General features: G+C 47.8%; 1 protein-coding gene across 3 annotated transcripts in view; it reads left to right on the top strand.

Annotated features, from left to right (window-relative positions):
• Positions 1-19,001, top strand: part of LOC137326742 (autophagy-related protein 2 homolog B-like) — a 128,215-nt gene that overhangs the window by 70,619 nt on the left and 38,595 nt on the right. For all 3 annotated transcript variants that reach the window (XM_067992114.1, XM_067992115.1, XM_067992113.1), the window contains exons 24-29: positions 1,670-1,776; positions 2,824-2,916; positions 4,106-4,176; positions 5,595-5,671; positions 5,760-5,930; positions 6,598-6,748. In XM_067992114.1, the coding sequence (XP_067848215.1) occupies positions 1,670-1,776; positions 2,824-2,916; positions 4,106-4,176; positions 5,595-5,671; positions 5,760-5,930; positions 6,598-6,748 (670 nt within the window). The remainder of the gene's footprint in view (positions 1-1,669; positions 1,777-2,823; positions 2,917-4,105; positions 4,177-5,594; positions 5,672-5,759; positions 5,931-6,597; positions 6,749-19,001) is intronic.

Here is a 19,001-nt window from a genome sequence, read left to right as displayed (position 1 = left end):
TTTATTAGCTGCAGCGGACTTATTCTATAGTATCGATTTGAACTCTTCACAGAGTCTGGTCAACACTCAGAGCAAGGCCAAATTTCATACAAAAATTCATGCAGTTATACCTTTACAGAGAAGGGAGGGACATGATTAACAAGGGGATAAAACCAATCATAAGCAAAGCCTGGGCATACCATGCTAAGTGACAGAATGGCCGACCACTCACAGGTGGTACATGTACGTGCGTACGCCGATGTTTCAACACAGAAAAGGGAGGCATCTTATCTTAGCTTGGTATGTTTCTCGGCCTTGTCTAGCATAGAGTGACTTTATTATGCAGCTGCATAAAGACCCTTACACCAGACTCCCACACCTTATCAGGGTTACTCCCTTGGTGAACACAAAGCAGGCTTTAGCATAAAGAACTAATCATGCGGACAGATGGCCTGAAGAGAGGCCCATTGTTAATTCTAAAAGTAAGCAGGCTTCTAATTAACCCTTGCTTAACTGTTACTTTGCTATGGAGGTATTTCACTAGGCATTGAAAGTAGAGGGGGCACCACGTAGGCATTCTCATCGACACCAAGATTGGTGGCATTGTGGACAGTGAAGAAGGTTATCTAGGATTGTAACGGGATCTTGATGAATTGGGCCAGTGGGCCGATGAATGGCAGATGGAGTTTAATTTAGATAAATGTGAGATGATGCATTTTGGTAGATCGAATCGGGCCAGGACCTACTCCGTTAATGGTAGGGCGTTGGGGAGAGTTATAGAACAAAGAGATCTAGGAGTACAGGTTCATAGCTCCTTGAAAGTGGAGTCACAGGTGGATAGGGTGGTGAAGAAGGCATTCGGCATGCTTGGTTTCATTGGTCAGAACATTGAACACAGGAGTTGGGATGTCTTGTTGAAGTTGTACAAGACATTAGTAAGGCCACACTTGGAATACTGTGTACAGTTCTGGTCACCCTATTATAGAAAGGATATTATTAAACTAGAAAGAGTGCAGAAAAGATTTACTAGGATGCTACCGGGACTTGATGGTTTGACTTATAGGGAGAGGTTGGATAGACTGAGACTTTTTTCCCTGGAGAGTAGGAGATTGAGGGGTGATCTTATAGAAGTCTATAAAATAATGAGGGCATAGATAAGGTAGATAGTCAACATTTTTTCCCAAAGGTAGGGGAGTCTATAACGAGGGGACATAGATTTAAGGTGAGAGGGGAGAGATACAAAAGGGTCCAGAGGGGCAATTTTTTCACTCAAAGGGTGGTGAGTGTCTGGAACGAGCTGCCAGAGGCAGTAGTAGAGGCGGGTACAATTTTGTCTTTTAAAAAGCATTTGGACAGTTACATGGGTAAGATGGGTATAGAGGGATATGGGCCAAGTGCAGGCAATTGGGACTAGCTGAGTGGTATAAACTGGGCGACATGGACATGTTGGGCCGAAGGGCCTGTTTCCATGTTGTAAACTTCTATGATTCTATGATTCTATATTCCTTCAATGCATTTTTTCTTGTATTTGAAGAGAGGCTGCACGGACAACATTTTTCAGAATATGGATTTGGCATTTTACTACTAATTTAGTGTTGTGGCTGTGCTAGATTTATGTAGGGTTCAGTCAGGACACCAGATTCTGTTTCGTGGACCTCTGTTGGTTTAATTGCACTCTCTCTCCCTGCAGATCCTGGACTTCCTGAATATTGCTGATGAGCCCGTCTTGGGTTACGCTCCCCCAGCAAATGCAACCACCTTCCACCTGCACCTGTGGAGCTGTGCCCTGGACTACAGGTGAACAACTCCTCACCATAAGATTTCTCACCATTTATTTTGTTGAATGTACTCATCAAGGTGATGTATGACATAGTTTAATGCAGAGTAAAGCCTCTACACTGTCCCATCAAACACTCCCAGGGCAGGTACAGCAAGGGTTAGATACAGAGTAAAGTTCCCTGTACGCTGTCCCATCAAACACTCCCAGGGCAGGTACAGCAAGGGTTAGATACAGAGTAAAGTTCCCTCTACACTGTCCCCATCAAACACTCCCAGGGCAGGTACAGCAAGGGTTAGATACAGAGTAAAGTTCCCTCTACACTGTCCCATCAAACACTCCCAGGGCAGGTACAGGGTTAGATACAGAGTAAAGCTCCCTCTACACTGTCCCATCAAACACTCCCAGGGCAGGTACAGCAAGGGTTAGATACAGAGTAAAGCTCCCTCTACACTGTCCCATCAAACACTCCCAGGGCAGGTACAGCACGGGTTAGATACAGAGTAAAGTTCCCTCTACACTGTCCCATCAAACACTCCCAGGGCAGGTACAGCATGGGTTAGATACAGAGTGTAGCTCCCTCTAGCTGCCACACTGCTACTAATGAATTTGGCACCTATCCAATTTCCTTTTGAATAATTCAGTTCCATCAGTATTTCCTGCTCCTGTAGGAAGATCCTGGCAGTTGTCTGTGCTGAGTTGGAGTTGAAATACTTACTAAGAAAGAGGGAGGATGCATTTACCCAGTGGTGCCTCTGAAGGAATTGCCTCAGCAAGAGCTCTGGCAGGTTCCTTATCCCGGGAGTGGTACATGGACCTGGGGTAATGTTTGGCTCAGACTTTCAGTGTCTGGCATTTGACACCTAGTTGAAGTGCCAAATCCAAGATTGAAAGGGTGGGAGAGAAGATATGCTAGTTAATGCCAAGCTTGGGTTTTGGAAGTCTTCAGACTGTAGGAGTAAGGAAGACTGATGAGGCGTTCTACAGTTTTGAAGTGCTGGGAAAGAATGAGTTGGAGTAAGCGATGCTGCTGATTCTTATGATGTGTGTGATTGTGTCTGTTCCAGGCCGCGGAATTTACCGGTTCGAGCGCTGGTGACTGTTGAAACCTTCACAATATCCAGTAACATTGAACTGGACAAATACTGCTCCACACTCAGGTACTTTTTTTTAATTTGTCATGGGATGTTGGGCGTCGCTGGCGAGGCCAGCATTTATTGCCCATCCCTAATTGCCCTTGAGAAGGTGGTGGTGAGCTGCCTTCTTGAACCGCTGCAGTCCGAGTGGTGAAGGTTCTCCCACAGTGCTGTTAGGAAGGGAGTTCCAGGATTTTGACCCAGCGACAATGAAGGAACGGCGATATATTTCCAAGTCGGGATGGTGTGTGACTTGGAGGGGAACGTGCAGGTGGTGTTGTTCCCATGTGCCTGCTGCTCTTGTCCTTCTAGGTGGTAGAGGTCGTGGGTTTGGGAGGTGCTGTTGAAGAAGCCTTGGCGAGTTGCTGCAGTGCCGCTTGATAGCACTGTCGACGACACCTTCCATCACTTTGCTGATGATCAAGAGTAGACTGATGGGGCGGTAATTGGCCGGATTGGATTTATCCTGCTTTTTGTGGACAGAACATATCTGGGCAATTTTCCACATTGTCAGTAGATGCCAGTGTTGTAGCTGTACTGGAACAGCTTGGGTGGAGGCGCAGCTAGTTCTGGAGCACAAGTCTTCAGCACTACATCCTTAGCCTTTGCTGTATCCAGTGCACTCAGCCGTTTCTTGATATCACGTGGAGTGAATCGAATTGGCTGAAGACTGGCTTCTGTGATGGTGGGGATATCGGGAGGAGGCCGAGATGGATCATCCACTCGGCACTTCGGGCTGAAGATGGTTGCAAACGCTTCAGCCTTGTCTTTTGCACTCACGTGCTGGACTCCGCCATCATTGAGGATGTTTACAGAGCCTCCTCCTCCCGTTAGTTGTTTAATTGTCCATCACCATTCACGACTGGATGTGGCAGGACTGCAGGGCTTTGATCTGATCTGTTGGTTGTGGAATTGCTTAGTTCTGCCGATTGCATGTTGCTTCCGCTGTTTAGCATGCATGTAGTCCTGAGTTGTAGCTTCACCGGGTTGGCACCTCATTTTTAGGTACGCCTGGTGCTGCTCCTGGCATGCTCTTCTACACTCCTCATTGAACCAGGGTTGATCCCCTGGCTTGTTGGTAATGGTAGAGTGAGGAATATGCCGGGCCATGAGGTTACCGGTTACTGGCTGACCCCTTTCACTCACGTTGTATTTTCACTATCTTTTTCCACCAACTAACCACTTGTAATAAACACTATCTTTCGTCTTCCAGAATTATTATCGATGATGCTGCCTTGTATTTGTCTGAAAAATGTAATCCAGTTGCAGTAAACTTAAAGAAAGGTGAGGTGTTTGTTTATGTATCCAGCATTAAAGAGGGAGTGTCCCGGGGCGGGGAGGGGGTGGTTGGGAGTAAAGAGGGGGTGTCATTGAATCATAGAAAGTTACAGCGCAGATGGAGGCCATTTGGCCCATCGTGTCCGTGCCGGCCGAAAAAGAGCTATCCAGCTTAATCCCACTCTCCTGCTCTTGGTCCGTAGCCCTATAGGTTACGGCACTTCAAGTGCACGTTCAAGTACCTTTTAAATGAGTTGAGGGTTTTTGCCTCTACACACCCTTTCAGATAATGAGTTCCAGACCCCCACCACCCTCTGGGTGAAAAAATTTCTCCTCAGCTCCCCTCCAGTCCTTCTACCAATTACTTTAAATCTATGCCCCCTGGTCACTGACCCCTCTGCGAAGGGAAATAAGTCCTCCCTATCCACTCTATCTAGTCCTGTCATAATTTTATATACCTCAATTAAATTTCCCTCAGCCTCCTTTGTTTCAAAGAAAACAACCCCATTTATTCAATCTTTCCTCATAGCTAAAGTTCTCCAGCCCTGGCAACATCCTCGTAAATCTCTTCTGTATCCTCTCTAGTGCAATCACATCTTTCTTGTAATGTGGTGACCAGAACTGTACACAGTACTCAAGCTGTGGCCTAACCAGTGTTTTATACAGTTCTAGCATAACCTCCCTGCTCTTATATTCTATGCCTCGGGAAATAAAGGAAAGTATTCCATATTCCTTTTCCGTGTCCCTGGGGCTTAGGGCTAAAAATCCGTCTCCGAGTTAAATTCAGCGCCTTCAGGAGAGGAGGGGACCTGTACCCCAATGAGAGTCAGCACCTTCAGGAGAGAAGGGGACCTGTACCCTTGTGAGAGTCAGTGCCTTCAGGAGAGGAGGGGACCTGTACCCCAGTGAGAGTCAGTACCTTCAGGAGAGGAGGGGACCTGTACCCCAGTGAGAGTCAGCACCTTCAGGAGAGGAGGGGACCTGATCCCCAGTGAGAGTCAGCACCTTCAGGAGAGGAGGGGACCTGTACCCCAGTGAGAGTCAGCACCTTCAGGAGAGGAGGGGACCTGTACCCCAGTGAGAGTCAGCACCTTCAGGAGAGGAGGGGACCTGTACCCCAGTGAGAGTCAGCACCTTCAGGAGAGGAGGGCACCTGTACCCCAGTGAGAGTCAGCATCTTCAGGAGAGGAGGGGACCTGTACCCCAGTGAGAGTCAGCACCTTCAGGAGAGATGGGGACCTGTACCCCAGTGAGAGTCAGCACCTTCAGGAGAGGAGGGGACCTGTACCCCAGGAAATAAACTGTTTTCAGCTGTTTTCGATTTTTTATGAGCTTTAGTTGGGGGTGTAAGCAGTCTCAGTGTGTGAATGAAAGAGGGAAAATCCATTCAACCAGATTGACGCAGTGTTAACCATTTATTCCAGATTATGTGCGAGTCCTGGACATGGGGGTGCTGGAATTTCGAATAACGGCGTCGAAGCCCACTGCTGAGGGAGAGCGGGTGAGGGAGCTTTATCATTGTGAATCTCACCATGTCTGATTGCAAACACGGATTGGGTCGTTCCATTGAACTTTGCCTTTCTGTCCAGTTACAGCCTCGGTTTGAGCTGCGCTGCTCAAGTGACGTCATCCATATCCGAACGTGTTCCGACTCTTGTGCTGCCCTCATGAACCTCATCCAGTACGTGGCGAGTTACGGAGACCTACGTGAACCCTGCAAATTCCAAGACACTCCTGTGGCAGCAGCACAGAGGAGCAGGGTAATCACCCACATGAAATAAAAATTCAAAATGCTCACCTTTTTTAATTCATTCCCGGGATGCGGGTGTCGCTGGCAAGGCTGCCGTTGATCAGACTCGGCTGTGTTTCCCTTGTGGTCAAATAGCCTGACGACACCAAGGTTTCGGCATCAGTCATGTTTCTGAGTATTTCCCCACGCCAAAACCCCACCATTGGCGGCCGTGCCTTCAGCTGCCTTGACCCCACTCTCTGGAATTCCCTCTCCTCCATTAAGACATTTATTAAAACCCACTTCCTCAACTAACTTTTGGTCAGTCCTCGTAATCTCTCTTTGCTAAATGTCTTCCTGCTTGTGTAAACCATCTTGGGACAGTATTCCACGTTGAAGACACTATGTAAATGCAAATTGTTGTTGTTGAGCAGGGATTATTCTTCAGGCCTATTAAAAAACAACAACTGCATTTGCTTATTATCATTATATTAAAAATGATAAGTGATCTCAAGATTCTGATGGTACTACCTGTGTAGGTTTATAGGACCAATTGAGTACAACAGAATCAGTCCGAAGGTTACATGATGACTCCAAGTGAATGTAAGATAAAAACTTTCAACCACCTGCGCCCCAGCCCCCCCACCGCCCTGGTCGGTTGCCTTGATGGGTTGGTTGTAACCGTGTCTCCTTTTCAGGCTGGATCAGGTGACAGTGCTCCCTGCAGAACCTCGGGCCTCGCTGAAGCTGAACAGAAGCTCCTGCGGGACCTGATGATCGATGCCATGGAGGAAATGGATGTCCTGCCTTCTTCCCCCCCTCCGCCTCCAGCATCGCAGCAGTCGAACGGTGAGCGCTGGAAAATCTGAAATATATTTTTAAAAAAATAAATAAGATTGGTGGAAATACACAGCATGAGAAAGAACGTGGAGACCCTTCATCAGAGGAGATGGGGAAGACATAAAACAACAAGGAAAGGGCAGAACAGAGGTTGAGGGAGTAGCTATGTTAACTAATTTCACTAAGAGACAGGCACTGGATTTAATAGCCTGTAACGCAGGAAAGACACGTCCTTTAAGGTGCTCGTTAAAACCTACCTCTTCGCCCCACCATTGGCGGCCGTGCCTTCAGGTGCCTAGGCCCTCTAAAGCTCTGGAATTCCCTCCTTAAACATCTCCACCTCTCATAGAATCATAGAATGGTTACAGCACGGAAGGAGGCCATTTGACCCACCTAGTCCGTGCCGGCTCTATACAAGAGCAATCCAGCTAATCCCGTTCCCCTGCCCTATCCCCGTAGCCCTGCAAATTATTTCCTTTCAAGTACTTATCCAGTTCCCTTTTGAAGGCCATGATTGAATCTGCCTCCACCATCCCCTCGGGCAGTGCATTCCAGATCATAACCACTCGCTGTGTAAAAAAGTTTTTCCTCATGTCACCTTTGGTTCTTTTGCCAATCATCTTAAATCTATGTCCTCTGGTTCTTGACCTTTCTGCCAATGGCAACAGTTTCTCTCTATCTATTCTGTCTAGACCCTTCATGATTTTGAATACCTCTATCAAATCTTCTCTCAACCATCTCTGTTCCCAGGAGAACAACCCCAGCTTCTCCGGTCTATCCACATAACTGAAGTTCCTTATTCCTGGAATCATTCCAGTAAATTTTTTTGCACCCTCTCTAAGGCCACTGCATCCTTCCTAAAGTGCGGTGCCCAGAACTGGACACAATACTCCAGTTGTGGTCGAACCAGCGTTTCATCACAGCTTCCTTGCTTTTGTACTCTATGCCTCTATTTATAAAGCCCAGGATCCCATATGCTTTTTTAACCACTTTCTCAACCTGCCCTGCCATCTTCAATGATTTGTGCACACATACGCCCAGATCCCTCTGTTCCTGTACCCCTTTTAGACTTGTGCCTTCTAGTTTATATTGCCTCTCCTCGTTCTTCCTACCGAAATGTATCACTTTGCATTTTTCTGCGTTAAATTTCACGTGTCCGCCCATTCCACCAGCCTGTCTATATCCTCCTGAAGTCTATCACTATCCTCCTCACTGTTCACTACCCTTCCAAGTTTTGTGTCATCTGCAAATTTTGAAATTGTGCCCTGTACGCCCAAGTCCAAGTCATTAATATATATCAAGAAGAGTAGTGGTCCTAGTACTGACCCTGGGGAACATCACTGTACACCTCCGTCCAGTCCGAAAAACAACCGTTCACCACTACTCTCTGTTGCCTGTTACTTAGCCAATTTTGTATCCATGCTGCTACTGCTCCCTTCATTCCATGGGCTTCAATCTTGGTGACAAGCCTATTATGCGGCACTTTATCAAACGCCTTTTGAAAGTCCATATACACCACATCAACTGCATTGCCCTCATCCACCCTCTCTGTTACCCCGTCGAAAAACTCTTATCAAGTTAGTTAAACACAATTTGCCTTTAATAAATCCGTGCTGGCTTTCCCAAATCAATCCACACTTGTCCAAGTGACTGCTAATTCTGTCCTAGATTATCATTTCTAAAAGTTTCCCCACCACCAAGGTTAAACTGACTGGCCTATAGTTGCTGGGTTTATCCTTACACCCTTTTTTGAACAAGGTGTAACATTTGCAATTCTCCAGTCCTCTGGCACCACCCCTGTATCTGAGGATGTTTGGAAAATTATGGCCAGTACTTCTGCAATTTCCAACCTTACTTCCCTCAGCAATCTAGGATGCATCCCATCCAGATCGGGTGACTTATGTACTTTAAATACAGCCAGCCTTTCTAGTACCTCCTCTTTATCAATTTTTAGCCCATCCAGCACCTCAACTATATCTTCCTTTACTGAGACTCTGGTAGCATCTTCTTTCTTGGTAAAGTTCTCATTTAGTAACTCGGCCATGCCCTCTGCCTCCATGAGTAGATCTTTTTGGTCCATGCTTGGCCCCATCCCTCCTCTTGCTACCCGTTTACTGTTTACATGCCTATAGAAGACTTCTGGATTCCCTTTTATGTTAGCCGCCAGTGTATTCTCATGTTCTCTCTTTGCCCCTCTTATTTCCCTTTTCACTTCCCCTCTGAACTTTCTATATTCAGCCTGGTTCTCACTTGTGTTATCAACCTGACATCTGTCATGCTCCCCTTTTTTCTGCTTCATCTTACTCTCTATCTCTTTCGTCATCCAGGGAGCTCTGGCTTTAGTTGCCCTACCTTTCTCCCGCGTGGGAACGTACCTGGACTGTACCCGAACCATCTCCTCCTTAAAGGCTGCCCATTGTTCAATCACGGTTTTGTCTGCCAATCTTTGATTCCAATTCACCCGGGCCAGATCCGTTCTCAACCCACTGAAATTGGCCCTCCCCCAATTGAGTACTTTTTACTTTAGAGTGGTCCATGTCCTTTCCCATAGCTATTCTAAACCTTATGATACTATGATCACTGTTCCCTAAATATTCCCCCACTGACACTTGCTCCACTTGGCCTGCCTCATTCCCCAGAACAATAGAGGTGCCATTACACTACTGGGTGTATTCTATAGGCCACCAACTAGTGGGAAGGATATAGAGGAGCAATTTTCCCTAGAACCAAGTCCAGCAATGCCTCCTTCCTCATTGGGCTGGAAACGTACTGTCAAGAAAGTTCTCCTGACCACACTTCAAAATTTTCTCCCCGTCTTTGTCCCTTATATTATTACTATCCCTGTCTATATTAGGGTAGTTGAAGTCCCCGTTATCACAACTCTATGGCTTTTGCACCTCTCTGTAATTACCCTGCAAATTTGCTCCTCTATATCCTTCCCACTAGTTGGTGGCCTATAGAATACACCCAGTAGTGTAATGGCACCTCTATTGTTTCTCAACTCTAACCAAATAGATTCTGTCCTTGACCCCTCCATGACATCCTCTCTCTCCAGCACTGCAATATTCTCCTAAATCAATACTGCCACCCCCCCACTCCACCCCCCCTCTCTTTCTTTCCCTATCTTTCCTGAACATCTTGTATCCAGGAATATTTAGTACCCAATCCTGCTCTTTTTTGAGCCAGGTCTCCATTGTCGCCACGACATCATATTCCCGTGTGGTTATTTGCTTCTGCAGCTCACATGCACTGTAAACCTATCTTAGACTTTCTTGTATTCTCTCTTAGTCTGGTCCCATCTACTACCATATTATTTCTTGCTCTAGTGCTATCTTTCTCTCCCAATCCTTTGTGCACCTTGTTTCTCCTTTCCAATGCTACGTCCTGGTGCCCATCCACCTGCCAAATTAGTTTAAACCCGCCCCCCCCCCCCCCAACAGCACTAGGAACTTCCCTGTGAGGATATTGGTCCCAGTTTCCTTGTGGTGCAACCTGTCCGGCCTGTACTGCTCCCACCTCCCCCAGAACTGGTCCCAATGCTCCAGGAATCTAAAGTCCTCCCTCCTGCACCATCTCCCCAGCCACGCAGTCACCTGCTCTATCCTCTTATTTCTATACTCGTTAGCGCGTGGTACTGGGAGTAATTCAGAACTGAATGCTGGTTAGAGAGTGAGATGCTCTCAGGGGACTCCTGCACTACTTGCCTGGTCCCCCTTGTCTGTCCCTCTCTGCCTGCACACTCTCTTAAGCTGCGGGGTGACCACCTCCTGAAACGTGCTATCCACGTAGCTCTCAGCCTCGCGGATACACTGCAGTGACACTAGCTGCTGCTCAAGGTCCAAAACCTGGAGCTCGAGCTCCTCCAGCTGACGACACTTCCTGCACCTGTGGTTGTCCAGGACACGGGAACCGTCCTGGAGTTCCCACGTGGCACAAGATGTGAATTCGACTGGACTGAGGTGCCCTACCATGCCTCTATTTATTATATTATTAACTAAACTTAACAGAAATAAACTTAAAAGACTTTAAAAAAAAAACTCACCAGAAAAAGAACACTCACCAGCTCCTCCCCTTATGCTGACGTCACTGTAGGTGTTTTTTTCACTTCGCACCCTGACGCTCGCGCTCACCCTGCTCTCAGGCTCCCCCCCCCCCCCCCCCCCCGCCATGAGCGCAGTGTAAAAGGAGAGTCCGAGAGCGGGAGGAGAGTCCGAGAGGTGAGCGCAGTGTAAAAGGAGAGTCCGAGAGCGGGAGGAGAGTCCGAGAGGTGAGCGCAGCGTAAAAGGAGAGTCCGAGAGGTGAGCGCAGTGTAAAAGGAGAGTTAGAGAGGTGAGCGCAGTGTAAAAGGAGAGTTCCAAGAGGTGAGCGCAGTGTAAAAGGAGAGTCCGAGAGCGGGAGGAGAGTCCGAGAGGTGAGCGCAGTTTAAAAGGAGAGTTCCGAGAGGTGAGCGCAGTGTAAAAGGAGAGTCCCGAGAGCGGGAAGAGAGTCCGAGAGGTGAACGCAGCGTAAATCTAAGGCTCGCACCCGTGATATGCTCCTCCTGCACTATGTGGGAAGTCATGGTCACCAGGTATCCCTGGCGACCATGTGTGCAGGAAGTGTGTCCAGCTGCAGCTACTGGCTAACCGCATTTCAGAGCAGGAGCTGCGGGTGGATTCACTGTGGAGCATCCGCGATGCTGAGATTATTGTGGATAGCACGTTCAGTGAGGTGGTCACACCGCAGGTAAAGATTACGCAGGCAGAAAGGAAATGGGTGACCACCAGGCAGAGTAAAAGGACCAGGCAGGTAGAGCAGGAGTCCCCTGGGGCCATCTCCCTCTCAAACTGATATACCGCTTTCGATACTGTTGGAGTTGGCTTATCAGGGGAAAGCAGCAAGAGCCAAGTTCGTGGCACCATGGGTGGCTCTGCTGCACAGGAGGGGAGGAATAAGAGTGGCAGGGCTATATTGATAGGGGATTCAATTGTAAGGGGAACAGATAGGCGTTTCTTCGGCCGCAAACGTAACTCCAGGATGGTATGTTGCCTCCCTGGTGCTAGGGTCAAGGATGTCATGGAGCGACTGCAGGTCATTCTTGAGGGGGAGGGTGAACAGCCAGTAGCCGTGGTCCATATCAGTAGCAACGACATAGGTAAAAAAAGGGATGAGGTCCTGCAAGGTGAATTTAAGGAGTTAGGAGATAAATTAAAAAGTAGGACCTCAAAGGTAGTGATCTCAGGATTACTACCAGTGCCACGTGCCAGTGAGTATAGGAACAGGAGAATAGACCAGATGAATGCGTGGCTGCAGGGATGGTGTAGGAGGGAGGGATTTAGATTCCTGGGACATTGGGACCGGTTCTGGGGAAGGTGGGACCTGTACAAGCGGGACGGGTTACACCCGAGCAGGACCGGGACTGATGTCCTTGCGGGGGTGTTTGCTAGTGCTGATTGGGAAGGTTTAAACTAGAATGGCAGGGGGATGGGAACCTGAGCAGGGAGACAGAGGAGGGGAAAACAAGGATAGATACAAAAGACAGAAAGGGAAGAAGCAATAGTGGAAGGCAGAGAAAACAAGGATGAAAAAGAAATAGGGCCATAGTGCAAAATAAAACTAAGATGACTAGCAATCTTAAAAAGACAAGTCTAAAGGCATTGTGTCTTAATGCGCGGAGCATTCGCAATAAGGTAGATGAATTAACAGCGCAGATAGATATTAACGGTTATGATATAGTTGCGATTACGGAGACATGGCTGCAGGGTGACCAAGGATGGGAACTGAACATCCAAGGGTATTCAATATTTAGGAAGGACAGGCAAAAAGGGAAAGGAGGTGGGATAGCGTTGTTAATAAAGGAGGAAATCAATGCAATAGTGAGGAAGGATATTGGCTCGGAAAATGTGGAACCTGTATGGGTGGAGCTTAGAAACACCAAGGGGTAGAAAACGTTGGTGGGGGTTGTCTATAGGTCCCCAAACAGTAGTGGAGATGTAGGGGAGGACATTAAACAGGAAATTAGAGACCCATGCAAGAAGGGTACAACTATAATCATGGGTGACTTTAATCTACATATAGATTGGTCAAACCAAATTAGCAATAATACTGTGGGGGAGGAATTCCTGGAGTGTGTACGTGATGGTTTTCTAGACCAATATGTTGAGGAACCAACTGGAGAACAGGCGATCCTAGACTGGGTATTGTGCAATGAGAAAGGATTAATTAACAATCTTGTTGTGCGGGGTCCCTTAGGGAAGAGCGACCATAACATGATAGAAGTCCTCATTAAGATGGAGAGTGAAGTAGTTGAATCCGAAACTAGGGTCCTGAATCTAAATAAAGGAAATTACAAAAGTATGAGGTGCGAGTTGGCTATGATAGATTGGAAAACTTTACTAAAAGGGATGACGATGGATAGGCAATGGCTAATATTTAAATTACAACAATTATTCTTCCTGTCTGGCGCAAAAATAAAACAGGAAAGGTGGCTCAACCGTGGCTTACAAAAGAAATTAGGGATAGTATTAGATCCAAAGAGGAGACATACAAAATTGCCAGAAAATGCGGCAAGCCTGAGGATTGGGAGCAGCTCAGAATTCAGCAAAGGAGGACAAAGAGATTGATTAAGAGGGGAAAAATAGAGTATGAGAGTAAACTAGCAGTGAACATAAAAACTGACTGTAAAAGCTTCTATAAATATGTCAAGAGAAAAAGATTAGTGAAGACAAATGTAGGTCCCTTACAGTCAGTAATGGGGAACAAAGAAATGGCAGAACAATTAAACACATACTTTGGTTCTGTCTTCACAAAGGAGGACACAAATAACCTCCCAGAAATGTTAGGGAACCAAGAATCTAGTGAGAGGGAAGAACTGAAGGAAACCAGTATTAGTAAAAAAAAAAGTGCTAGGGAAATTAATGGGGCTAAAGGCTGACAAATCCCCAGGGCCTGATAATCTTCAGCTGCTTCATCAATGACCTTCCCTCCATCATAAGGTCAGAAATGGGGATGTTCGCTGATGACTGCACAGTGTTCAGTTCCATTCGCAACCCCTCAGATAATGAAGCAGTCTGAGCCCGCATGCAGCAAGACCTGGACAACATCCAGGCTTGGGCTCATAAGTGGCAAGTAACATTCGCGCCAGATAAGTGCCAGGCAATGACCATCTCCAACAAGAGAGAGTCTAACCACCTCCCCTTGACATTCAACGGCATTACCATCGCCGAATCCCCCACCATCAACATCCTGGGGGTCACCATTGACCAGAAACTGAACTGGACCAGCCATATAAATACTGTGGCTACGAGAGCAGGTCAGAGGCTGGGTATTCTGCGGCGAGTGACTCACCTCCTGACTCCCCAAAGCCTTTCCACCATCTACAAGGCACAAGTCAGGAGTGTGATGGAATACTCTCCACTTGCCTGGATGAGTGCAGCTCCAACAACACTCAAGAAGCTCGACACCATCCAGGACAAAGCAGCCCGCTTGATTGGCACCCCATCCACCACCCTAAACATTCACTCCCTTCACCACCGGCGCACTGTGGCTGCAGTGTGCACCATCCACAGGATGCACTGCAGCAACTCGCCAAGGCTTCTTCGACAGCACCTCCCAAACCCGCGACCTCTACCACCTAGAAGGACAAGAGCAGCAGGCGCATGGGAACAACACCACCTGCACGTTCCCCTCCAAGTCACACACCATCCCGACTTGGAAATATATCGCCGTTCCTTCATCGTCACTGGGTCAAAATCCTGGAACTCCCTTCCTAACAGCACTGTGGGAGAACCTTCACCACACGGACTGCAGCGGTTCAAGAAGGCGGCTCACCACCACCTTCTCAAGGGCAATTAGGGATGGGCAATAAATGCTGGCCTCGCCAGCGACGCCCACATCCCGTGAACGAATAAAAAATAAAAAATATCTACATCCCAGAGTACGAAAGGAAGTGGCCCTGGAAATAGTGGATGCATTGGTGATCATCTTCCAAAATTCTATAGACTCTGGAACAGTTCCTACAGATTGGAGGGTGGCAAATGTAACCCCACTATTTAAAAGATCAGGGAGAGAAAAACAGGGAATTACAGATCAGTTAGCCTAACATCAGTAGTGGGGAAAATGCTAGTCTATTATAAAAGTTGTGATAACAGAACACTTGGAAGGCATTAATGGGATTAGACAAAGTCAACATGGGTTTATGAAAGGGAAATCATGCTTAACAAATCTACTGGTGATAGATTGGGAAAAGGGGAGGTGCAACGAGACCTAGGTGTCCTTATACACCAGTCGCTGAAAGCGAGCATTCAGGTGCATCAAGCAGTTAGGAAGGCGATTGGTATGTTGGCGTTCATTGCAAGAGGATTTGAGTACAGGAGCAGGGATGTCTTACTGCAGTTATACAGGGCCTTGGTGAGACCACATCTGGAGTATTGTGTGCAGTTTTGGTCTCCTTATCTGAGGAAGGATGTCCTTGCCATGGAGGGAGTGCATCGAAGGTTTACCAGACTGATTCCTGGGATGGCAGGACTGACGTATGAGGAGAGATTGGGTTGACCAGGCCTATATTCACGAGAGTTTAGATGAATGAGAGGTGATCTTATCGAAACATATAAAATTCTAACAGGACTAGACAGACTAGATGCAGGGAGGATGTTCCCGATGGCTGGGGAGTCCAGAACCAGGGGTCACAGTCTCAGGATACTTGGTATGCCATTTAGAACCGAGATGAGGAGAAATTTCTTCACTCAGAGGGTGGTGAACCTGTGGAATTCTCTACCACAGAAGGCAGTGGAGGCCAAGTCATTAGATGTATTCAAGAAGGAGATAGATATATTTCTTAATGCTAAAGGGATATGGGGAAAAAGCAGGAACAGGGTACTGGGTTAGACAATCAGCCATGATCATTTTGAATGGCGGAGCAGGCGCGAAGGGCCTACTCTTCCTCCTATTTTCTATGTTTCTATGGGCTCTCCTTTTATGCTGTGCTCACCTCTCGGGCTCTCCTCCTGCTCTCGGGCTCTCCTTTTACACTGAGCTCACCTCTCTGACTCTCACCCCCACTCTTGGATCCTCCTTTTACACTGCGCTCACCTCTCTGACTGTCGCCCCCGCTCTTGGATCCTCCTTTTAAACTGCGCTCACCTCTGGTCCTCTCCTCCCGCTCTCGGGCTCTCCTTTTACACTGAGCTCACCTCTCGGACTCTCCTCCCGCTCTCGAGCTCTCCTTTTACACTGAGCTTACCTCTCGGGCTCTCCTTTTACACTGCGCTCACCTCTCGGACTCTCCTCTCGCTCTCCTCTCTTTTAAGACGTGTCTTAAAACCTACCTCTTTGACCAAGCTTTTGGTCACCTGTCCTAATGTCGTCTCTTTAGCTCAGCATCAATTTTTGTCTGATTATGCTCCTGTGAAGCTCCTTGGGACGTTTTACTACTTTAAAGGCGCTATACAAATGCAGGTTGTTGTAAAGGCCAGTTGGGACTTGAGTAACTTGTGTGAAGAGACTGCGGCTGCTGTTTTGCATTACTGCAATGCCCCTGATTCCTAGTGCGAGGCTCCTGCGCACACTTTGCGCTACCCAACGTACACTGACCGGCTCGCCTTGTTTTGGCAGCCCCAGAAACCCACTTTGCCCGTGGGTGCTGTTGGAACTGCTTTGTCTGTGGATCCAGACGGCCTGTGGATGACTGACCTGAAGCTGCCAATGTGAAACTGGGAGAGCGACGCAGAGGGTTAGTCAGTTTGGCGTTGCTGTCCCAGGGTCCAGTCTGCACCACCGCACGATTTGAAAGGGCCGAGGAAGACGGAAGGAGCTTAGAATCCAGAGGACCAGGGACGACCATTGCAGCCTATCTGGCCGGTCGCAGTGAATGACTCTTTTTTCCCTCCCCACACGGTTCTGATGGTCTCCTATCCTGTCTTCCTCTTTCACGTGCTGACTGACTTGCTGTGTATCTGCAGTGTTATCCATTTTTATTTCAGGAGAGACCGCTGACCTGTGTTTGGGAGAGGAGGAAGGCCAGCTTGATCGCACACCTCCTGTAATTGGTTATAACCAAAAGGGGGCGGGCAGCAGTTTAAATGCTTTGTTGTGCCACTGATTTGCCAGACTTGTTTTCTGCATTGTGTCGCTAACCTGTGAGCAGCAAGGATGGGTGCTGGGGAATGATGGTTAATGGCAGCTATAGGACTATCGCACGGGGGCCAAGTGACGCCCTAATTATAGCGTTGGAAAGTTATGAGACAGGGTAGTGCGTACATTCCACAGGAAAGACTGAACAGGCTGTGACTCTTTTCTCTAGAAAAGAGAAGGCTGAGGGGTGACCTGATAGAGGTCTTTAAAATCATGAAGGGGTTTGATAGAAGATGTTTCCATGGATGCATTTAAGGGGAAGCCAGAGAAGTACATGAGGACATGAGGGAGAAAGGAATAGAAGGATATGCTGATAGGGTTAGATGGAGTCATACCTAGCACCAAAGGAAGATGGTAGTGGTTGTTGGAGGCCAATCATCTCAGCCCCAGGACATTGCTGCAGGAATTCCTCAGGGCAGTGTCCTAGGCCCAACCATCTTCAGCTGCTTCATCAATGACCTTCCCTCCATCATAAGGTCAGAAATGGGGACGTTCGCTGACGATTGCACAGTGTTCAGTTCCATTCGCAACCCCTCAGATAATGAAGCAGTCCGTGCCCGAATGCAAGATCTGGACAACATCCAGTCTTGGCATAAGTGGCAAGTAACATTCGGGCCAGACAAGTGCCAGGCAATGACCATTTCCAACAGGAGAGAATCTAACCACCTCCCCTTGACATTCAACGGCATTACCATCGCCGAATCCCCCACTATCAACATTCTGGGGGGGTCACCATTGACCAGAAACTTAACTGGACCAGCCACATAAATACTGTGGCTACAAGAGCAGGTCAGAGGCTGGGTATTCTGCAGTGAGTGACTCACCTCCTGACTCCCCAAAGCCTTTCCACCATCTACAAGGCACAAGTCAGGAGTGTGATGGAATACTTTCCACTTGCCTGGATGAGTGCAGCTCCAACAACACTCAAGAAGCTCGACATCATCCAGGACAAAGCAGCCCGCTTGATTGGCACCCCATCCACCACCCTAAACGTTCACTCCCTCCACCACCGGCGGACAATGGCTGCAGTGTGTACCATCCACAGGATGCACTGCAGCAACTCACCAAGGCTTCTTTGACAGCACCTCCCAAACCCACGACCTCTACCACCTAGAAGGACAAGGGCAGCAGGCACATGGGAACAACACCACCTGCACGTTCCCCTCCAAATCACACACCATCCCGACTTGGAAATATATCGCCGTTCCTTCATCGTCGCTGGGTCAAAATCCTGGAACTCCCTTCCTAACAGCACTGTGGGAGAACCCTCACCACACGGACTGCAGTGGTTCAAGAAGGCGGTTCACCACCACCTTCTCAAGGGGAAATTAGGGATGGGCAATAAGTGCCGGCCTCGCCAGCGACGCCCACATCCCATGAATGAAACAAAAAAAAGTAGGGAGGGAGGAGGCTCTTGTGGAGCATGAACACTGGCATAGGCCAGTTGGGCCAAATGGCCTGTTTCTGTGCTGTAAATTCTATGTAATTACATTACTGCCACCCAGAGGCAGCACTCTTGACTATTAGCAAGGCAACACTTGGACTGGCACATGGCAATGAGTGGCCATCGGCATGGTATTTGCATTTATAGTCTATGCGGACTTTTCTCCTCGAATGTGAGAAGGTAGTAGTAACTTTCAAAAGAGAACTGGATAAATATACGAAGGGAAAAAATTTACAGGGCTATGGGGAAAGAGCAGGGGGACGGGACTAATTGGATAGCTCTTTTCAAGAACCGGTACAGGCACAATGGGCCGAATGGTTGTCTCCTGTGCTGTACCATACTATGATACTATTATGAGGTCTGTTACTGATTGCGCCTGGAACAGCTGCACATGTGCAGTGGTCTCGGTGTTGCATGGTGTCGCATTGAATCCCATCTTCTAATGGAATCCCTGGAGCCACCTGCACAGTCAGTGGGTCCACAAGATAAACTCCCCTGAGTAAAATTATCCTGCATTGCAATCACTGCACTCCAAAATAAATTCAATGTGTAACATTTCAATGGGATAAGATGCTGCACAAGTCTAAGTCTTTCATCCTTTCGATAGACTCACCTTTTGGTCTTTTTAAAGAAAATTCTCTCCCTTTTTCAAGCAATGCCTCGATTTTAAAATTCTCATCCTTGTTTTCAAAACCCTCCATGGCCTCG

This window comes from Heptranchias perlo, chromosome 10, assembly GCF_035084215.1.
Source record: "Heptranchias perlo isolate sHepPer1 chromosome 10, sHepPer1.hap1, whole genome shotgun sequence".
Classification (NCBI taxonomy): domain Eukaryota; kingdom Metazoa; phylum Chordata; class Chondrichthyes; order Hexanchiformes; family Hexanchidae; genus Heptranchias; species Heptranchias perlo.
Note: the sequence above shows the minus strand (reverse complement) of the source record. Positions and strands in the feature narration are given on the sequence as shown.